Here is a 21,772-nt window from a genome sequence, read left to right on the forward strand (position 1 = left end):
TTTGTTGCATCATAGTATTACTGGCACTGCATGGGATTCAACAGAAGACTTCACAATAATGTTGCAGGGAATTGAAATAAACAAAACATCTTGTTTCAGAATGTGCACAGATAAGATAAGATTAAACCTTAAATATAATAGAAACCCTTTGTCATGCAAAACCAGATCCTGGTGGTGTAAGTGTTAATCAATGTAGCACCATCTTACTGAGCTCTTCTGCTACCTGAGGATATGACTTGCTATTAGTGATATTGGTATAAGTTAAGTTAGGTTTAAGAGGGTTTTCATAGATAAGAGAAGCATGAAATGCAAGGCCAGAAATGTGAGGAAACAAAGGGTCCAGTTCAACTGCAGTGAACTTTATGTGGAGAGGGTTCAAGCCTCCTGAAGGCAGAAAACAAGAGGAAAAGCAGAGGAAAGGAGGATAGGGCAAAACCTGAGAGGCTGCTGGAATGTATCCGAAGCTAAAATCAGCTATTTTGAATTAAATATGTTGTAAAATGCCAGAGTCAAGCTTAAACATGTCCCTCTAAAGCAGAATATGATAAGATGTGGCAACCTGTAGATGATGGAGGGTTTTGCAAATGTCATGCAGTTTTGAAAAGCCAAGAGAGAATTTTGTTCTTTCAACTGTTTAGGCCCACATTTGCTCAAGCAAGGGTTTTCTTGTTCATTCCTGCTCACTGTAGTGGCAACTTTTGAGATGGGGAGCATCTCTCAAGTGTCTGACAGCCATGAACAGCACTGCCCAGTAACAGAAAGGCTTGTTATAGAGCTCACAGCAGCAGCACATTATCATCAGTTGCCACACACAAACTATACCCATTATACAAACATTTAAGGAAACATGACTCCTTAGGAAGATTTAATTATGCTTAACATCTGTTCTGGGACATTTTCAAGTACCACTCTACTGTGCTTTTCATAAATATATTTTTTGCAGATGACACCAAGCTGAGTGGTGCGGTCGACACGCCAGAGGGACGGGATGCCATCCAGAGGGGCCTGGACAAGCTGGAGAAGTGGGCCTGTGTGAACCTTGTGAGGCGCACCTGTGGGCATGGTGGTGTTGGGTTGATGGTTGGATTCGATGATCTTAGAGGTCTTTTCCCACCTTAATGATTCTATGATTCTATGATTCTATGATTCTATGATTCTAAGGCCAAGTGCAAGGTCCTGCAGCTGGGTCGGGGCAATCCCCGGTATCAATACAGGCTGGGGGATGAAGGGATTGAGAGCAGCCCTGCCGAGAAGGACTTGGGGGTATGAAGGACTATGGTGGATGAAAAGCTGGACATGAGCCAGCAATGTGCGCTCACAGCCCAGAAGGCCAAGCGTATCCTGGGCTGCATCAAAAGAAGCGTGGCCAGCAGGTTGAGGGAGGTGATTCTGCCCCTCTACTCTGCTCTGGTGAGACCCCACCTGGAGTCCTGCGTCCAGCTCTGGAGCCCTCAGCACAAGAAAGACACGGACCTGTTGGAGTGGGTCCTGAAGAGAGCCTCGAAAATGACCAGGGGGATGGAACACCTCTCCTCTGAAGAAAGGCTGAGAGAGTTGGGGTTGTTCAGCCTGGAGAAGAGAAGGCTTTGGGGAGACCTTACTGCAGCCTGTCAGTACTTAAAGAGGGCTTATAAAAAAGGTGGCGGCAGACTTTTTAGCAGGGCCTGTTGCAACAGGACAAGGGGGAATGGCTTTAAACTAAAGGGGGGTAGATCTAGACTAGATATAAGGAAGAAATTTTTTACGCCGAGGGTGGTGAAACACTGGCACAGGTTGCCCAGGGAGGTGGTGGATGCCCCATCCCTGGAAACATTCCAGGTCAGGTTGGATGGGGCTCTGAGCCTCCTGGTCTAGTTGAAGATGTCCCTGCCCACGGCAGGGGGGTTGGACTAGATGACCTTTAGAGGTCCCTTCCAACCCAAACTATTCTATGATTCTATGATTCCATGTGTTCATTTCAAACAAATCCTACTTGATAAAAAATTATCATATACCATTTGTGTAAGAGACAGCATAATGTTAAACCCATCATGCACTATACAAACACCAGCAAGGTCCAGCTGTAAAAACTGATGTAAACTGGGCTCTGCACTCCACAGGAATTAATTCCAGTTGATGACCACATGGTCACAGATAGACTGTATCAACCTTTTTTAGGCTAGTACTTGCTTTGAAAAGGCCAGTGGATTTCACAGCAGTGGAACACAGTCACATATAAAGGGCAAACCAATGACTTCCTTTTCCAAATATCAACTCTTTGATTATGCTAGCTAAATACCCATCACACAGAGTATGTGTTTTCCAGCAGATATGTATTGCTGGATCCCACTAGGTCCTGCATACATCTTAGTTGAACATCCAGTTACGAGAAACAAAGCTTTAGACAGATTTTTTCCTGGAATACATGGTGTTGCCCGCATGTTGGTGTTGTACAAACTTATCTGGAGCAAATAACATCAGAAACTTGTGCAAGAGGCATTAGGTAATCACCTAATGGTGAAGGGGAGCATTTGGCGTGTTTTGTCTCCAAACAGAAGGGAGTATAATGATTAATCTCAGTTTTGCATTAAGGTTTAAATTGCACCAAAAGACCGGTGAAGAGCATCCTCTCAGTCAGAGTTCTACTCGCTGTTCTCCTGAAGATGATATCAGTGAGGGTCCTCTGTGTGTTGCTGTGCCTCAACTTAGCCTGGGTATGAGTTTGCTTACTTGATTCTTTTCATATCTTTCTGTTTTGAAGAGTATTTATTAATGTTCATTCATTAGACAGATACATTTTGGCTGTCACCTAGCTCGTAAAATTCAATGCACACACATATGCACAAGCTTACTGTAACCACTTCACTGCTGGACTTTCATCAGTAGTTCTTGAATATCCAGCTCTCTAGTTTTGCTTAATTCATTTTTGCTGAATCTGCCTGGCTTCGGGAGCAGCAAAGCAGATACATGAACATGAATTCATAGATTCATAGGTGATGCTGTAAGTCTTAAACCTAACTGACTGAATGCTAGTGGCTCCAGCCAGTCGGGATTTTTCATGTTTATTAGGGTGAATTCTATCTCCTTTGGATGGTACTTCAGCAGGATTTTCCACCTACAAATGACGCACAATACTTTTATTATAAAATGCACATTAAAAAACAATGATTCCTGTGGCAGCAACATCAGGTTAAACTAGAGCTAAATAAGAATCAATTTTTAGATAAGGAAAGTGATATAACCTTGCTCTTTTCTTATTTAGGTCTCAGCCCATAATCTTGTATTAGATTCTTTACATTTCTCTTTGTGACTTTTTTTTGAAGAATGTGAATGTTTTAACAAATGACAGAAATTACAGGGAGCAGATGTGAAAAAACAGAAGCACTCACATTGGAGCTGTCGATGCTGAAAGGGCACAGACCACCTAAAAGTAAAGTTTTCAGCTGTTACTTTTAAGAGGCACTTGGGCCAGATCCTCAGGATGAATCAAATCAGCATGAATCTGCTGATTTTAATAATGACATTCCAGTTCCCCAGGGCTGAGGTTCTGGCACTGGAGGCTAGAATTAGGAAAACTTTCTCTGCCTTGGAATTAATCATTAGTCATAATAATAATTAATCATTAATCTTTCCAAGCATTATTTATACTGCTTGAAAAGAACTTAAGGTGTGCAGAGGAATCCAGTCAGACCTAATTACATCTCAGGCCCTAAAATAGGGCTTTCTTTTATGACAAAGAATTATTTTCCAGTCCTTTACTGAGCGATAATAGAGTAGGAATCCTTACAGTGTTTTGGCTTAGAATCAGCTTGTGTATATGCACTTTTGCTTCTCAGGTTTGAAGAAAATCTCAGTATATTTATTTCTCTTCTTTCCATTAGCACAGTGGAATCCATCCATCACTGACATTGTTATTTTTATTATGATGTTATTAGCTTTGTTCCTTTTTAAGCCAGGTAAAACAGTGCTACAAGCTTACAATTAGCAACTGTGATTAAAATCAGAAACAGTCATGGCAAAACTCTATTCATATATATCTTTAAGCCAGTATTGTGTAGGCTGAAGGTGGTAGAATGAAAGTAGAAATTTAGGAATATTGCAGCAAGTGGAAATAGAACATAGGATTTTTAAAGTATTTGCTCTAATTTAACCAGTTTCAATCTAATTTCAAGTTAATTTTATATTTACACACAGAACACAAGATTTCTGTGGAATAATATTATCATAATATATCCTGAGCATCACCAGATCCCTCCATAGCAGCCTTAATTTTAAAAGATGAAAAACTTTATTCCGACAAAACAAACAAAATCATATCTTAGAAGAAATGTCAGGAATAAAATCCTTGCACTGTTTGGTGTGATGCTTTCCAGATGGCTGTAGTTGCCACACGTCAGCTATGCCACTGAGTGTTTGAGGACATCAGCATTGTGTTTCTGTTCTCTTGGCAGCTGTTTAGTTAATCTCGGTTTTGCTTTTCCCCTTTTTCTTCCTGGCAGGCACAAGATGGAGAGAGTACCTTTGAAAAGGAGGGTGCAGGAGTGCGTGGTCCCAGGATTGTGGAGCACATGTCCCAGTCCGCCTGCCAGTATGAGAAGAACTGGCCCATCTGTGCAGACGATGACTGGGTGAGCAATGAGCTCTGGGGGCAAAAGCGGGGCCCATCAGTAGGGTGCTCATGGACCTCAGCTGGACCGCTACGACGGGTGCCATGCAGCCAGCACGTGGTTGGGCTTTAGGTCTGAGGGAGGACAAGTAATGTTTCATGTCGGGGCAGCCTGGAGAGATCTCCTGAGGGAAAGAAAGAAAGAAAGAAAGAAGTGAGGAGAAAGAAAGAGGGAGAAGAGAAGTTTGCAGGGGGGCAGAATCATAAGAGAAAGTAAGTCTGGAAGAGAAAGATGAAACAAAAGAAGGCTATTCCTAGAAAAAAAAAAAAGAAGGATTTCTTTTCAGAATTTTGATACTGCTACTTTGGGAGTTGGTAAGAGAAAGGCATGGGAAAGAAAGATGTAAGATGAAGAAAAGAAATAACTAGAAATAACTTACTCTTCACAAGTTACGTTTTAGAAAGTCTGATGACAAAATGTTCAGTAAAAGATCCGTAATGATTGACTGTATGTCTGTGTATAAGCTGCTAATTTGTCTCCCTCTCACCTCTTGCATCTCAGCCCATCTCTGTGCTACATTTATCTGATGAAATCTTGGCAAAGAGCTTTAGTCTGTAAGAACATCAAGCTTTTCTAAGGAAAATTTTGCTTAAACAAGTTAGCCTCTGACATTCTTGCTCAAACTGGACAACAAACTTTGCCTTACAAGAGCCCTTTGGGATATATATTTTTTAATATATAATATATATATTATAATATATATAATTTCACCCCTGAAGAACAGAGGAGGGGGAAAATTAAGGGTTTACCTGATCCTCCCTTTATGGCAGGTTTCTGAGGATGTGCTTCACTGATTCCATCACACTGGTGTCAGAAGCATAGGAGGTAAAGGATCAGCCTCCAGGTGGATTGCTCTAAGTCACACAAGTCCTTGGTGAAGTCATTGGATGAATAGGACAGGACATCTGAAGAGAACTAGCAGAATCTTGCCCTAATTTTTTTTAATGTGTTTTCAGTGTTGGCTGAAAGTCTGCAAACATAATGTTAAAAGAAGATTTACTCATGAAGATTTTAGCACAATTATTTCCTTCTTCCAATCTTAGGGTACAAAATGTCCATCAGGCTGCAGAATGCAGGGACTGATTGATGAAACGGACCAGGATTATAGTCACAGAATAGACAAAATCAAGAAGCTGCTTGCAGAAAATCAAAACAACTATAAAAAATCCAATCGGATAATTGTGGAAACCATAAATGTACTAAAACCAAATCTGGACAGTGCTCAGCGTGAGTATCCCGCATCCAGTTTTATTATCCATTGCTGAATTTTTTTTTTTTTGTGCATAAGCAATATGTAGTGAAAATATATGCTTATTATCAAGAGCCAGAATGAACATAGTAATACAAGACTCTTAATTGCTAACTAGTAAAAACTAATGTAAATTTTACCTGCTCAGTACTATGAGAAATATGTTAATTACATGTTTTAATTACATTTTTTAAAATACACTACTCTTTTAGGAAAGAAAATCATACATGCATACGTGACTGATGCATTTCTGTTTCAGAGATTGATGAGACTTATGATCACGTGTCAGGAGAACTGAGGCGGAGAATTGTGACATTAAAGCAGAGAGTTGTCACTCAAGTAAACAGAATTAAAGCTCTGCAGAGCAGCATCCAGGAACAGGTGGTGGAGATGAAGCGCTTGGAGGTAGGTAGCTGCTACGTAATTGCCATTCTTTACAGGGCTTAGCTACAGAAAGAGGGTCTATCCATTATACCCTACACGGCGAGCAGTGCTCCCTCTGGAAAGAAAACATGATGCAACTCTCACAGGATCTGACCGGCTGAGGCAAACCCCCAAATGAGATGCTTTCTGGGCATGTTTTTCTTCTCCTGCTGTGTGGGAACCAGTGTGAGCTCAGGAGGACTCCTAGCCCCATGTGCTACTTCTGCTCTCAGACAGGCAGCAAGGATTTTATATCTGCTGATAACTGGCTCTGTATGAGGTATTTCTCCTGCTGTAAGGAGTTGCTGAGCAGCTAGGACGAGGACGACATGCCCTGTCCTTCCCCAGTGCTGCCACCGCTGCCCACAGCCAGTGCTGGCATTAGAGCCCATGTTCCCAGGTTGCAGCTGATTCCTCTGATGGTAATGCAAGGAAAAGTTCTTGCACAAACAGCATTTTTGCTCAAAAGCCCATTTTGATCCCTGGATCAGAGATCCAGCTTTTGGACCATTTGGGAAAGCAATGGTACCCCCAGGATGGCAGGCCTCACAGCAGGGCCATGACAGACACTGGGACAAGTCCAGTATCTTCCCCTCTCCTTGGAGGAGGTGTTTCTGCCCCAGTCCCCAGGGAGTGTGCCCAGCTCTGTAGCACTCCCACCAAATCCAGGAAGACACCCCTATGCCCCAAGAATAAAGGGAGCAGAGATTGGGAATGTGCTACAACGTACTTCTCCATGGAGCTCATGTGCACTGTGCTATCGCACGTGTCATATTTACAGTGGAAATAAACCCAGGGATGATTTCAAAACTGAGCTTTGGAAAAGCTCAGCTCTAGGTGGGAGGTACCAGGGCAGCTCCCACCTTTCCCCAGTCCAGTTAAAGGATACACTTGCTTGATAAAGTCAGGAAAGCTCCCTAACCAAATTATTTCTCTCTGTTTATGTAGGTGGACATTGATATTAAGATACGAGCTTGCAAAGGAACCTGTGCTAGAAGTTTTGATTACCAGGTGGACAAAGAAAGCTACGACACCATCCAGAAGCAGCTTACCCAAGCCAACTCCATCAACTTGCACCCAGAGCTTCAAACAATCACCATGAGCACGCTGAAAATGAAGCAACTTAAGGACTCGAATGTTCCTGAGCATTTTAAGCATAAGCCTCTGCCAGAAATGCAAGCTCTGAACATAATCAATAACATCAGGCAGATGCAAGTGGTATTAGAAAGATCAGAAACAGACACAAACCCCTCCCGAGGCGACAGCTTGCATCACATGGCAGAATCGAGGGGGGGTGGACCTTCACACACCAGCAAATTAGTTACTCATACTCATGGGAGAGAAACCCTTAGTCAGGGAGACAAAACCACCTCCACTGTTCGTAGATGCACCAAAACTACCACCACAAAATTTGTCACTGGCCCTGATGGCCCTAGAGAAGAAGTAGTTGAAAAAATGATTTCTTCTGATGGCTCAGACTGCTCCTATTTACAAGGAGCAGAAAGTGTTGGACGGGAAGGGAGCATGTACCATGTTGGTGGGACAGATAGCTTCCACGACCTAGAGAAGTTATTCCCTGGGCTAAGCCCATTTTTTACCCCTGATTCTCCATCCACTGCTAGTAGGCACTTTGCTGGATCTAGCAGCATTTCAACTAGCAGCCATGTAACTGGCACAGGCAGTAGTCACTTAAGTACTGGAGTATCCAGTCATTCAGGGGCTTACGGGGGGAAAGACAAATTTACAGACTTAGGAGAGGCGGAAGAAGATGACTTTGGAGGACTTCACCTTCAGCCACCTGGATTCCCATCTGGCAGTGCAAGTCACTCCAAGACTGTAGTGACCAGCGCCTCTTCTAGTTTCAACAAGGGAGGCTCCACTTTCGAAACCAAATCACTAAAGACCCGTGAAATAACTGAGCAGCTAGGTGGGGTGCAACACGATCAGAGTGCAGAGGATACCCCAGACTTTCAGGCCCGCAGCTTCAGACGGCCAGGAGTGAAGCAAAGGACAGCCAACACTGGGAAAGGTACACAGGCATCACAGAAGTAGTTATTGAGGTAGTGGAGCCAAACTCCATCCATAACCAAACTGACACATTGGTTTTAGATACTGCAGTACAACAGTGTGACGATAAAATGCAAGCACTGTGTCTGTTTGTTGCCACCTCGGAAAGAAAAAAGGAAAATATTTCATTAATACTCGGGTATTACATAGACAATTCACTATTTAAGATGTAAAGTTTTCTTTTCTGAATTCTTTTTAATGTTGCCTGTCACTATACCTAGTGTAGTCCAAAACATGTTTAACAATTTTCTTCAGAGCTATTGGTACTTGGATTCCTCTGAACCTTTTATTAAATTTTGCTGATAACTCCTGTCAAACCAGATCAACTTTTTTTTTTAGACTGTGATGATATCCGCCAGAAACATACTTTTGGTGTCAAAAGTGGCATTTTCAAAATCAAGCCAGCAGGATCCAATAAGGTTTTGTCAGTTTATTGCGACCAAGAGACCACTTTGGGAGGATGGCTATTGATCCAACAGAGAATGGATGGATCAGTGAATTTTAACCGGACCTGGCAAGACTACAAGAGAGGTTTCGGCAGCGTGGATGGCAGAGGGCGAGGAGAGTTCTGGCTGGGCAATGAAAATATACACTTGCTGACTCAGAATGACACTCTCCTTCGAGTAGAGTTAGAGGACTGGGATGGAAATGCTGTGTATGCAGAGTATATCATACAGGTAGGGTCTGAAGCAGAAGGGTATGCCCTTGCCGTGTCCTCCTACGAGGGGACCGCCGGGGATGCGCTGATCGCCGGCTGGCTGGAAGAGGGCACTGAATACACGTCCCATGCTCAGATGCGGTTCAGCACCTTCGACCGGGACCAGGACCGCTGGGAGGAGAGCTGCGCGGAGATGTACGGGGGTGGCTGGTGGTACAACAGCTGCCAAGCAGCCAACCTCAATGGCATTTACTACCTGGGGGGCCACTATGACCCCAGATACAACATTCCTTATGAGATCGAAAACGGCGTGGTCTGGCTGCCATTTAAAGCCTCTGACTATTCCCTCAAAATCGTTAGAATGAAAATCAGGCCCATAGAAACCCTGTAGAAAGACAGGCTTTTAATATCTATGTTACGACTACAAGTTGAAAAGATTTTTTTATATATGTATGTGCATGATGTACCTTTACCCTGTGAATTTGAAGGCAACTGGGCACATCTGTGGCTTAAAAAATAAACACTGATTAATTATCAACAAAATAGTTCTTTCATCTTATTTATAACTGACAAACCTTTTCAAGGAAATACTGATTTTAAAACCCTTTTTATATAAACTTTGTCTACATCTTTGACTATGTCTTTGTCTATGTCTATGTCTTTAGCAGCTCACACCTTGACTGGAGATAAAAATATTTATAATTTGAATTATTTACTTTGTTTAAGAGTGCTAAAGAAGTAAAAGAATTTAAAAGTATGTTCACCACGAACTCCTACCTCCACTGACATGAACCGTGAAAGTCTGACCGAGTTCGACAGTCATGCTTCTGGGCTGTCTGCTCTCATTTCCATTTCGAGGGGAGCACAACAGCGGCGGGAGTCAGTTCTCAGACAGAGCCGCACATGGTTTGGGTTCTCACTTTTGCCACACACCTGACATGGAGTACACTTTGATAAGTGATGCATGCTATTTAGGACTGACTTTTAAGGATCTCCTAAGCTTTGATTTTACAAATATGGAGGTAGACTTTCCGTCCCATTGATGAATTCTAGGTAGTTTGCCATGCATGCTGTAGCTTCAAAATAAGACAGGTCATGGTAACTCATCAAAATACAACTCCCAAAACAGGCTATTATTTTATAGTGACCACTAAAAGGTTATGACTGTAACCAGCACAAGCAAGATGAGGAGCACTTGTATGGCTATAGTGTATATTTCCTTGGTTTAGAATGTTTCTCGCCATGTGTCAAGCAAAGATTCTTCTACAGATAAGGGGATTAAATCAGCAACTTTCTGACTGTGTGGTAAGGATTTTTTAGCAAAAAGCTGGCTGCATGGAAAAACAGTTATATTAGTAACACATTTACACAAGAACATGCTGTATATACCTTTATATCTTATGACATAAAATTACACAAGTATTTACTCTGTTTAATATTTGTGTTTCTATTGAGAAACAAGCATGAGCAAACTTCCTTGCCTCCAATCTCACTGGCCAGCATGTTTCCTACCATTTGACAATATCATCAAATACTGGTGAAGCAGCTCACTTTAAGCCTTTTTTAAGTGCTTCTCAAACACACTCACTGTCTAACATTTTTGGAGAGTTTGCTGAAGAGAGAAGACATCTTTACAGCCATGTGCAGAGAAGTGTCTGTGCTTTTGGAAAAGGCGATTCTGCTTTACACCTATCATAGAATAATAGAATCATAAAGGTTGGAAAAGACCTCTAAGATCATCGAGTCCAACCATCGACCCAACACCACCATGCCCACTAAACCATGTCCCTAAGCGCCACATCTACATGTCTTTTAAATACTTCCAGGGATGGGGACTCAACCACTTCCCTGGGCAGCCTGTTCCAATGTTTAACCACTCTTTCAGTCAAGAAATTTTTCCTCATGTCCAATCTAAACCTCCCGTGGCGCAACTGGAGGCCATTTCCTCTCGTCCTATCGCTAGTTACTTGGGAGAAGAGACCGACACCCACCTCGCTACAACCTCCTGTCAGGTAGTTGTGGAGTGCGATGAGGTCTCCCCTCAGCCTCCTTTTCTCCAGGCTAAACAGTCCCAGTTCCTTCAGCCGCTCCTCATAAGACTTGTTCTCCAGACCCTTCACCAGCTGCGTTGCCCCTCTCTGGACACGCTCCAGCACCTCGATGTCCTTCTTGTAGTGAGGGGCCCAAAACTGAACACAGTATTCGAGGTGCGGCCTCACCAGTGCCGAGTACAGGGGCACGATCGCTTCCCTACTCCTGCTGGCCACACTATTTCTGATACAGGCCAGGATGCCATTGGCCTTCTTGGCCGCCTGGGCACACTGCCGGCTCATGTTCAGCCGGCTGTCGACCAACACCCCCACGTCCTTTTCCGACAGGCAGCTTTCCAGCCACTCTTCCCCAAGCCTGTACCGCTGCATGGGGTTGTTGTGGCCGAAGTGCAGGACCCGGCACTTGGCCTTGTTGAATCTCATACAGTTGGCCTGGGCCCATCGATGCAGCCTGTCCAGGTCCCTCTGCAGAGCCTTCCTACCCTCGAGCAGATCAACACTCCCACCCAACTTGGTGTCGTCTGCAAACTTCCTGAGGGAGCACTCGATCCCCTCATCCAGATCATTGATAAAGATATTGAACAAGACCGGCCCCAAAACTGAGCCCTGGGGAACACCGCTCGTGACCGGCCGCCAACTGGATTTAACTCCATTCACCACAACTCTCTGGGCCCGGCCGTCCAGCCAGTTTTTGACCCAGCGCAGAGTACACCTGTCTAAGCCGTGAGCCGCCAGCTTCTCTAGGAGAATGCTGTGGGAGACGGTGTCAAAGGCCTTACTGCAGTCCAGGTAGACCACATCCACAGCCTTTCCCTCATCCACTGGGCGGGTCACCTGGTCATAGAAGGAGATCAGGTTGGTCAAGCAGGACCTGCCTCTCGTGAACCTGTGCTGGCTGGGCCTGATCCCCTGGTTGTCCCGCACATGCCTTGTGAGCGCCCTCAAGACGAACCGCTCCATAATCTTCCCCGGCACCGAGGTCAGGCTGACAGGCCTGTAGTTCCCCGGATCCTCCTTCCGGCCCTTCTTGTAGATGGGCGTCACATTGGCAAGCCTCCAGTTGTCCGGGACCTCCCCCATTAACCAGGACTGCTGATAAATGATGGAGAGTGGCTTGGTGAGCTCCTCCGCCAGCTCCCTCAGCACTCTCGGGTGGATCCCATCCAGCCCCATAGACTTGTGAGCATCCAGGTGGTACAGCAGGTCATTGACTGCTTCCTCTTGGATTATAGGGGGGGTTTATCCTGCTCGCCATCCCTGTCTTCCAGCTCAGGGGGCTGAATACCCTGAGGATAACTGGTCTGCCTGTTAAAGACTGAGGCAAAGAAGGCATTAAGTACCTCAGCTTTTTCCTCATCCTCGGTGACAACGTTCCCCCCCCGCATCCAATAAAGGATGGAGATTCTTCTTGGCTCTCTTCTTGTCATTAATATATTTGTAAAAACATTTTTTGTTGTCTCTAATGACAGCGGCCAGATTGCGTTCTAGCTGGGCTTTTGCCTAATGTCCTCTCTGCATGACCTAACAGGATCCCTGTACTCTTCTTGAGTCGCCTGCCCCTTCTTCCACAAGTGGTAAACTCTCCTTTTTTTCCTGAGTCCCAGCAAGAGCTTCCCGTTCAGCCAGGCCGGTCGTCTTCCCTGCCTGTTCTTCTTACGATGTATGGGGACAGCCTGCTCCTGCGCCTTTAAGACTTCCTTCTTGAAGAACTCCCAGCCTTCCTGGACCCCTTTGCCCTTCAGGACTGTCTCCCAAGGGACTCTCTCAACCAGCATCCTGAACAGGCCAAAGTCCGCCCTCCGGAAGTCCATGGTTGCGGTATTGCTGGCCCCCCTCCTTACTTCACGGAGAAAAACACCTTGTGTTTTTGTTCCCTAGCCTCAATGGAAGCTTGCCTGTGGGGATGCTGAACATTTGCACTCATGTAGTGAGATGCTGCCATGATGTCTCCTCCTTGTCCTCCCCGGCTCCACAGATTAAGTCAACATGAAAGGTTTCAGATGGGAATCTATCTACCGCTAGTGATTTGAGTCCCCTCCTTTGTGGAGGAAGGCAGTCCCCTCTGAGAGGTGGTTGATTCTGCCTACCACGGTTTGGAAGTCCCGTCTTTGGGACAACCTCTGCTCCTGGCTACAGCGGGAGCCTAGACCACTAGCTTTGATGAACCTCCACCTACCCTATGATTGGAGTCACTAATTGCTCTAGTTCCATGATAGTGATTGTGTGAAAGACATACCAGTCAGGTCTTCTAATACTGTATTTTATTCTATGATAAAAGGATGTGGGATGGTGGAAGGGCTATTAAGAGGCACAGTATGTGAGCCAGGTCCCGGCAAAGGACATATTTTATCCAGCGTACAGGATTTGAACTAAGTGGCTGGTGACCTACCCATTTGTTAGATACTATCTTTTTCACTTTATTCCTTCTCAACTTGTTACACAGGTAGTTACCGTACCTTTATGATATAAAAGAAAATAACCATCCTATATTTGGTGGAATGTGTTTGCTCTTCCCTGGATAATGCATAAATACTTAGGAATCATGTGAAGAAAACATTAGTTTTAAGGCTTTATTTAATTTTTAGAAAACATTTTAAAATAATTCTCTCCCTCTTCAAATGTGGTATAGAAGTCCTTTGTAAAAGAGTGAAACAAGTTGGGGTTTTGGGAGTTTTTATCAGCATTATTCTACAGTAGTTACTTCTGTCTTGTGAACAAATGAAAAATGGAACGAAATACACTTGTGAGTTATTTTCATCGGTCAGATTTTGATTTACAGTTGACATAGCTTTTCACTTCATGTCACAATATGCTCGTACATACATATTTGGTTATCGTATGTAAAGACAAGCCTGAATACCGTGCCTAAAAAGATAACCATGTACAAATATTAAAAGAAAATCCCTGATTCTGTACATTTTGATAATGGTTAATGTGGAAAGTATGGCCTGATTTTCATGCTCATCTTCTTCATTGAATACCATGACCCTTTCCAGTTCATCCATACGACACCATCATCTGTACCATGTTTTGCCATATCCCAGCTGTAGGTCCCTCCCCAATAGTATCTGCCATTGGGGTTGGCTGAGTGGCAGCGGTTGTACCACCATCCACCACCATCTTCTTTGGAGCACTGTTTTCTTGAATCTGCAGTTAACCTGATGAGGGAAAAGAAAGTGTTAAGAATCATAGAATCATAGAATAGTTTGGGTTGGAAGGGAGCTCTAAAGGTCATCTAGTCCAACCCCCCTGCCGTGGGCAGAGTGACAGATGAACTGTAAGCAAACAGATCAACAGAGTACATACAGCTGCCCCTGTACTGAAATTTTCAAACCACAATAAACATTTAAAATCCTCTCTGAACTTTCTGTAAAACATTGACCATCTCAGGTGTGTGCTACACAGTGCACTTGGAAGGTGAAGCAGCTAAGAAAAACAAGTCAAATTTTAGCTGCATCTCTTTGGGAATGTCATTTCAGTTTACCGACTGATAACTACAATTACTTGCAGTTCATAATGATAATTGGAATATCAATGCAATTTAAAGATATAAAACAATGAGAACTCTACATCTTCCCCAATCTAAACAGTTCCTTTATTCATAAATATGTAATCAGGTATTAAGATAAAGACATAGCACATAGTTTAGAGACACAGTGCTAAATTAAGTACTTTACAATTGAGCTCCTCTATTCTGAGTAGGCAGAATTTTATTTTTTAAATAGGACAGGCTACCTGTCTCTTTCCTCAGGACCCACTATGGGTTACTGGAGTGAGTACCAATATTCCTACTTAAGCAAGACAGTGGTCCTCAGCACTGCCACCACCAGTCTCTGACAATGAATATATTGCATCCAGATTTGCTGATTTGTCTATGGCAACGTCATTCATGGAATCAATAAAATTTAGTGTGCTTGCTTCTTACTTGGCTGTGGAGCAGCACTAACCTAATATATAGTTTTACCTGCCCTTGGCTACATCAAGGGAACTGCATGGACATTTGGCTGGTAACTTGCAGGGATAAAACGCATTTTAAGATACTACAAAATGCTGTGAAAACTAACAGCAAATTATAGAAATACTATATATTCTGCTCTATTTTAAGCTCTATTTTTATTTTAAATGTCTAATGCAAGTACGTACCATCCATCATTGTCTCTGTCATAAGTACTGAAGAACATGCCGTTGTGAATTGTCATTGTCCTGTTTTCTCCATGCAACTGTGAAGCTCCTTCCATTAGCGCATTGCCTGCATTGCCTTTGTAGTTACTAACTGAAAGCTGATACTTGTTTCCTTCATTCTGTATGGTGAAACCTCCATAATGAGCTGATACTTTATCGCCATTCCAGTCCTCCATTTCAATTAAAACTTCAGTAGGCCCTATTTTGGTAAGCTGGCTGATCTTGTCATTTCCAAGCCAATATTCACCTGACAAGCAACAAGTGAGAGGTCTGTGAAATAGACTTCACAATATACTTCAAGGCAACTTTATGATTTGCCTATAGGTCTGCCAAAGTGGATTAGTTATTTAAAAAAAATCAGAGAGCTTCAAGAAATATGAGAAAACAGTTTCAGTAAGAAGAGTTCTTCATCTTTCATGCTCGGCATTTTACCTGGTGTATCACAGTAGTTCTTCCCTCCACTCTTTGCAACATTTCCAAATCCTTTTTTATATTGATCCCATACTCTTCCGAAATTAACACTGCCATCCTGGCGGTTCTGAATCAAAGTCCAGCCTGCAGGAGCAACAGTATTTAGATTAAATTGCCATTGAGAAAGGAGCATGAAATGTTAAGATACAGCCCTTCCATTTTCATCTTAAGGCGAGCAGAGCATATGGCTTCCTTGCAGCAGGTCTGAGTTTTCACTGCTTACAAGCTCAGCCTTGCCATTTTTACTCACACTCAAGTAGCGCCTTGCTTCATAAGGAAAGGTGGAAAAGCAGAACTTGAAGGACTCCCCTGGTCTTTTGTCTAGTGCATAGTGGCATGGTAAGAAATGAGCCAGGCCCTCCTTGCCTGCCCACTCATACATTGTCCATTCTTGTCATACTAAGATACGTTTTTATCTACCAATCCCATCCCAACAATTTATTTCCATTTTCATTATAGAAATATCCTACTGTGCATCTGAAGATGACCAGCAAGACTTTTCTGAACAAGTCAATCAGACTTAATTCTCAAGTAATTACAAATGTTATAATTCCATATCAGTCTGTATAAAACGCAAATTACTACTATGAATTTTTTGTAGCATCCACATTAATTAATATTTTAATAACATAGTTATTTCATACTAACCTCCATTATCTGTTTGCATGTCACAGTATGCTCTGTATGGTCTGCCAAAAGGATCTGGCTGGATGAGGTACATTTCAGATATCTCGCCTCCCTTTCTGAAAATATCCTCGCATTCTGCAAGAATAAACCGGAGAGTCTGTTACTGAAAGAGCTCTGAACTTCTTCAACAATCTTCTTACCCTTCGGTTTGCTGATTATAAGGGAACAATTTTAAAGATATATCTAATTCTACTTTCATTTTGATTTCTGTGATACATCATGTGAAGGAATCAGGGAAGAAAGAACAGTGCACCTGCATTATTCTACTTTTCCAAATAGGAATTTCTAAACGTTCAACCTGAGTGATGGAATACTGTATACTTTTCAATGATTCTTTTAATTAGACAAGCTTGTGAAAGAAAAACCTTTCTTGATTGAAAAAAGGCACATATTTCTTTAAAATGCTACTGACCACTAATGAAGACTGATATTGGGTAAGAGGATCTTTGGTCTGACCAGTACAGGCATCCATAAAAGATTTTTTTCATTTAGGATCACCTTCCATCTTTTCTGCTATCCTAATCAATGACACAGGCTTCAGAGGAACGTTCACACCAATCAAATGATGCATCTATCAATTTGCACAGTGATATAAATGCGAGAAGAGATGTCGTTATAGTTAAATGAGTACCTTTGCCTGAAACCACTGGAATATTACAGGAAACAACACATGGGGAACGACAGTAGTCCACCTGGGTTGCAATGGCATTTTCCAGTTTTTGTATCTTTTTGTGTAAAGAATCCACAACTGCACGGAGGACCCTGAGGCTAGATGGGATGTTATTGTCCAGATTATCCTTTATATAATTATAATGCAATTCCACTTCAGTGTTGTACTGAGAAAGTATGTCATCATTGTCTAAAGAGAGGAAAAGCAGATTAGTTTTCAACATGTTTTCCAGTTATGAAATAATGAAGAGCAATCAGTAAGCACAATTTGAGAAGCCACTTATTTCTTTAGCGGGGAGGAAGGATATGCATTTCTTTTGCTTACTTTTCCACAATGTGCAAAAACTATGCAGAGATTCTCAGGAAAGTGGTACATATGTATTGTTATTTCTTTGCTAGCTAGTAGATTTATCAGTGGTGCTATATTCTGCCAAAGAACTATAATTAGCTTCATTCCAGAGAGCCATGGTGCCGAGCCAGGAGCTGGGCATAAAGGGATTGGATGGACATAGGAAAGCAGGTAAGGGGGGAAACACATGACCCACACGTTTAGGGGCCTCATATGACTCTTGCCTTAGTACGAGATCCATTCCTTTGCCTCTCTCAAAAAAATTTTTTTTATGATTAAGAGGACATGGTCATGGAATCGTACTTTGCTAGATATTCCACTGTATTTTTAATTTTTTTTAAGAAGTCCCATTAACAAGTAACAGTAGCAACACCAATAGAACTGCAATACTGCTTACACTAATAATTCATAGAAATAGCATACCTTTTCTTTGTTTTTGCCTATTTACCAATTTATTGTCTAGAACAGTCACGTATTCATAGAAAGTTGTAGAGGTTTCAGACAGTTTGCTCACTTTGTCCTTTAGATCACGAACAACTGATTTCACATTTTTTTCTTGTTTTACCAGTATAGTTTGCAGCTCACATCCAGTTGGACACAGCACTCCCTTAAAAAAAATTAAAAGGGCTGTGAATGGAAGTCAAGATAAATAAGTTTCTAATGCCATCAGTGAATGACCATATCTTTGAACACACTGAACAGTTAGTAACGTGAGACCAGATATTTAAGCATCTAGATAAGGACTCAAGACATTCAGCTTCTACAAAGAAGCTGCAGTCTGAAGGGCAGGAAGGAGCCCCGAGTCCCCCAGGAGGACTGTTTTGTTGGAGCTCTTGGGAAAAGCCCTCTCTCTTCACACTTTTTTGGTCCACTACCTGCTTTTCACTTTTCTGCGCTGTTAAATGTTCACGGTGTTAAGCCACCTGAACTATGATTAAAGTGTGTCAGGAACTATCTGGTGCCTGTGCATGTTTATATCTACCCCTTTCCTCTTTCACTAGCCTCAGAGAATCAACCACGTTCTCTATACCTTGTTATATGTCTCTCTCATTAAATGGCCATGTGATTAATTAAAAAATTGTCATCTCAAGAAGCTGAGCACCATTGCTTCTTCAACAAGCATTGCACCGTCAAGGACAACAGTGTTTTAAAAAGAGGTGGGAAATTCTGAAGTCCCCTGAGAACCAAAATACCCAGGCAGCAGTGGGACTCTACCACAATCGTGTATTCATTAAGCTTTAACAGACTTCATTTGTGGGAAACCTCCACACTCAAATTTGCTCTCAGACACTAAGATGCCTCTCAGCAGCGTTACAGCTTGCATTTTCCAGCAGAGAGCACAGCAGGGACAGTGTGATAGACTACTGCAATGCAGCAAGGAGTATGCTAGATCTCAGCATGCTTGCATGCTCTTCCGTAAGAGCTGGGGCAGTGACTGAGGGTAGACTATAATTATGGTTTGAAACAAATTTTAAGAAAGAGACGGGAGATTATGGTTTTTGGTCCCTAGGTTTCCTTGAGATTATCTGAAATTCAAGCTAGCGCTTCTGCAGAGCTTTTTTCTGTCCTTCTTAATAGTTACCTATGCAAAGCAATGGGGAAAGCGCAGGCTAACCCACAGATACTTCCTTTCCTCATTTACGGTTTGAATCTCATCTCCCCATCTTCACTGTAGGCTGTCTGACTGTGACTAATCCCAGGGACTTTGTGGCATTACTCTTCCGAATGCAGTCCTACCAAACTCAAGCAAAAAGATGCAAAGTTGGGCTGCTTTAAATGAACGACCGTCCCTTATTTGGTGAAGAAAAATCCGTGTTGGGCACACTAGAAGAAAAGGACAGTCTGTTATCAGCTGCATCAACAGGCAGACACCCACCAGCTCGTCTAGAGGATGCTTGCAGCCACCAGCATCAGGGTAGATGATACGTTCTTTCTTGTCGCCCGGCTTCACCCGCTTTGGGGGCCGGGGCTGGTATCCGCTTCCGCTGATGGGAGGTGCCACAGGTCGGAGCGTGGGGGCCGCTTCCCGCCTTTTGTCCAGGGGTCGGTTGCCTCGAACCTCAGGCTGAGGGCTGTCATCCTGCAAAGCCAGGGGGAGAGGAAACTCTCTGAATTGGGGATTGCTATTGTAAAACGCTATGCACGGGGTGGAGGCATCCGTTCAGCACTCTTTAGTGTTTTAAACAGCAAAGAAAACCATGGAATGGAATGAAAAAAGCCATAATGGAAATATTATACTGACATTATGTAAAAGTCATTGCTATGCCCTCCCTTGTAAGACTGGTCACACTCCCTCCACCTAGATAAAGACAAACTAAAAAGCCTTCAAACCAAAGCAAAACAATATTTCAATAGTTCATTCTGACCAAGGAAAAAAGTTTATATAGTTCAGAGCCACTAAGCACCATGAAACTAGAAGTACTAGGATATTAAAAAAAAGTAAGTAGACATTCTTGGGGCTAAGAAGAACATTCATCATCATGTTATCAGTGTCCCAATTTTTCACTGGGCTACAGGAAAATTTGTAAGGTCTCAGAAAATCAGGCCACAGTCAAATACATCATCAGGTCTCAGGCCACAAGCCATCTATTAACTGATGGAATTAGGAAAACCATTCAATAACGTCTCTCAGGGTAGGTTTTTAGAGCTCCCACTGATGCATACATTCCCCATCATTGCCAGAAACAAGAAAGTCTAAGACGCTGAGCAAGGAAAACAGGCTTTGTTCCTAAGCAGTTGTTGAGACTAAACCACCTGAATTAATTGTTGTTTGAACAACTGCATCAAAATCTTCGACCATCTCCAATCCCACTTAGACTTAGCTACAAATAACAAATGTTTGTAAGGATCCAGGATCAGAGGCTTCAAGTAGTTTCAAAAGTAGGCAGCATACAAGTCACAAAATTGCTGAAAATGATTTAGCATAGTAGTCTTAGTAGTAGTATCTAGTAGTCTTATCAGTAGTACAGACACAAACGCTTAGATCATACAACAGAAAAAAAATCTCATGTCTGATCACCCTGACCTATTTCATTTTTGCAGGGATTTTCAAAATATAAACAATTTACTGAGATTCTAAATTGTATTTCCCATTAAAATATTTTACCTAAACAAAACTAAATATAGGTTAAAATTATTATCTTTGATCCTTGTTGTTTGCCTTTTTGTTTAACAATTGTTACTGCTCCATTTCAAATGTAAAGCTATATGATCCGGTAGTTAATTTTTTTTTTTTTTTTATAATGTGTACTGAATCCATAGAAAAATTTTTACTGTCTTTGAGACAGGACATGATTAATTACAAATTTCTACTTTTTTGCGCCTGACATTAATTGTCTTCAACATCATATGTCAACATTGCTAAATTAATATCCTTAAATAAATTCAGCTAAAGAACTAATCTTACCATCATACATTCTTCATTCCCTACAGAGAAAGAGAAGAAATAGGAAGAAAATATATCCGAAACTAGAAAATAACTATTGTGCAGTTACATATACACGAAGAAATAATACAAAAGTTATTTCTTTGAACACTTCAAGTGGAAAAAGAACATGCACTGGATCATTTTTCCCCACAGCTTCTACCTTAGCTAACTCACATAAGCTGAGTAAGTCATGCATGCAATTAAATAAAATTAATCATTTTTACTCATTATTATTATTATTTACGATCAGTATTACAACCTCATTGTCATAGTCAGTAAAGCTCTGGGATTTAACGGAGGAAACACAGAGCAGGAAGAGCAGGAGCAGTTTCATGGTGCTGGCTTGCTTGAGCAGCTCAGTGACCTTCTCCCACCAGCAGCTCTGACAGGGAGAGGTCCTCTCTGCTCCTATATATACAGGTGGTAACCCTCATTTCCCAGCCTGACAGTGATAGGACCAACCTTTCTGAGCAATCACTGTACCTCTGTTAATATTCAACCTTTCTCTTCACTGCATGCCTGAATACATTTGTCGTTGAGCAATTTCTCTGGACGACTCTTATCTACATGCCCCAGAGACCTCTGTTGATGCTGGCATCAAATAAATGTTTAAATCCTCAAATGTACCTCCTGCTCAGATTGCACAAGGTTACCATTTTCTCAAAAATCACAAGCTGAAAAAGGTGAACATCCAAAGGAAAGAAACATGGTCAGATGTCACAGTCTGTGACATCTCCTTTTTTTATTCCCTGCTGAAAATTTCAATGTTTCAGAAATACCATATTAAGTGTGAATTAAACTTACATCATACAGATTGTTACATTCTTCTAAATAGTTCTGATGGTGCCTGGATAAGTATGCAAGCCTTTGGGTCTCTTTAAGTACAAGATAAA

The 21,772-nt window shown here is 42.3% G+C and overlaps 2 protein-coding genes across 2 annotated transcripts; one reads left to right on the plus strand and one right to left on the minus strand.

Annotated features, from left to right (window-relative positions):
- The first annotated feature begins 2,613 nt into the window (after positions 1–2,613).
- Positions 2,614–9,586, plus strand: FGA (fibrinogen alpha chain). Its single transcript, XM_076336651.1, has 6 exons — positions 2,614–2,693; positions 4,479–4,607; positions 5,690–5,873; positions 6,155–6,300; positions 7,267–8,347; positions 8,725–9,586. Exons 1-6 carry the CDS (start codon positions 2,643–2,645, stop codon positions 9,432–9,434), a joined length of 2,301 nt encoding a protein of 766 aa, XP_076192766.1. The 5' UTR covers positions 2,614–2,642; the 3' UTR covers positions 9,435–9,586.
- Positions 9,587–13,650: 4,064 nt separating this feature from the next.
- On the minus strand, positions 13,651–21,261 carry FGB (fibrinogen beta chain). The gene is made up of 8 exons (XM_076336652.1): positions 21,139–21,261; positions 19,329–19,532; positions 17,876–18,059; positions 17,066–17,293; positions 16,396–16,509; positions 15,709–15,831; positions 15,238–15,523; positions 13,651–14,252 (listed from the first exon to the last, which is right to left on the minus strand). Exons 1-8 carry the CDS (start codon positions 21,211–21,213, stop codon positions 14,024–14,026), a joined length of 1,443 nt encoding a protein of 480 aa, XP_076192767.1. The 5' UTR covers positions 21,214–21,261; the 3' UTR covers positions 13,651–14,023.
- Positions 21,262–21,772: the final 511 nt, after the last annotated feature.

This window comes from Aptenodytes patagonicus, chromosome 4, assembly GCF_965638725.1.
Source record: "Aptenodytes patagonicus chromosome 4, bAptPat1.pri.cur, whole genome shotgun sequence".
Lineage (NCBI taxonomy): Eukaryota > Metazoa > Chordata > Aves > Sphenisciformes > Spheniscidae > Aptenodytes > Aptenodytes patagonicus.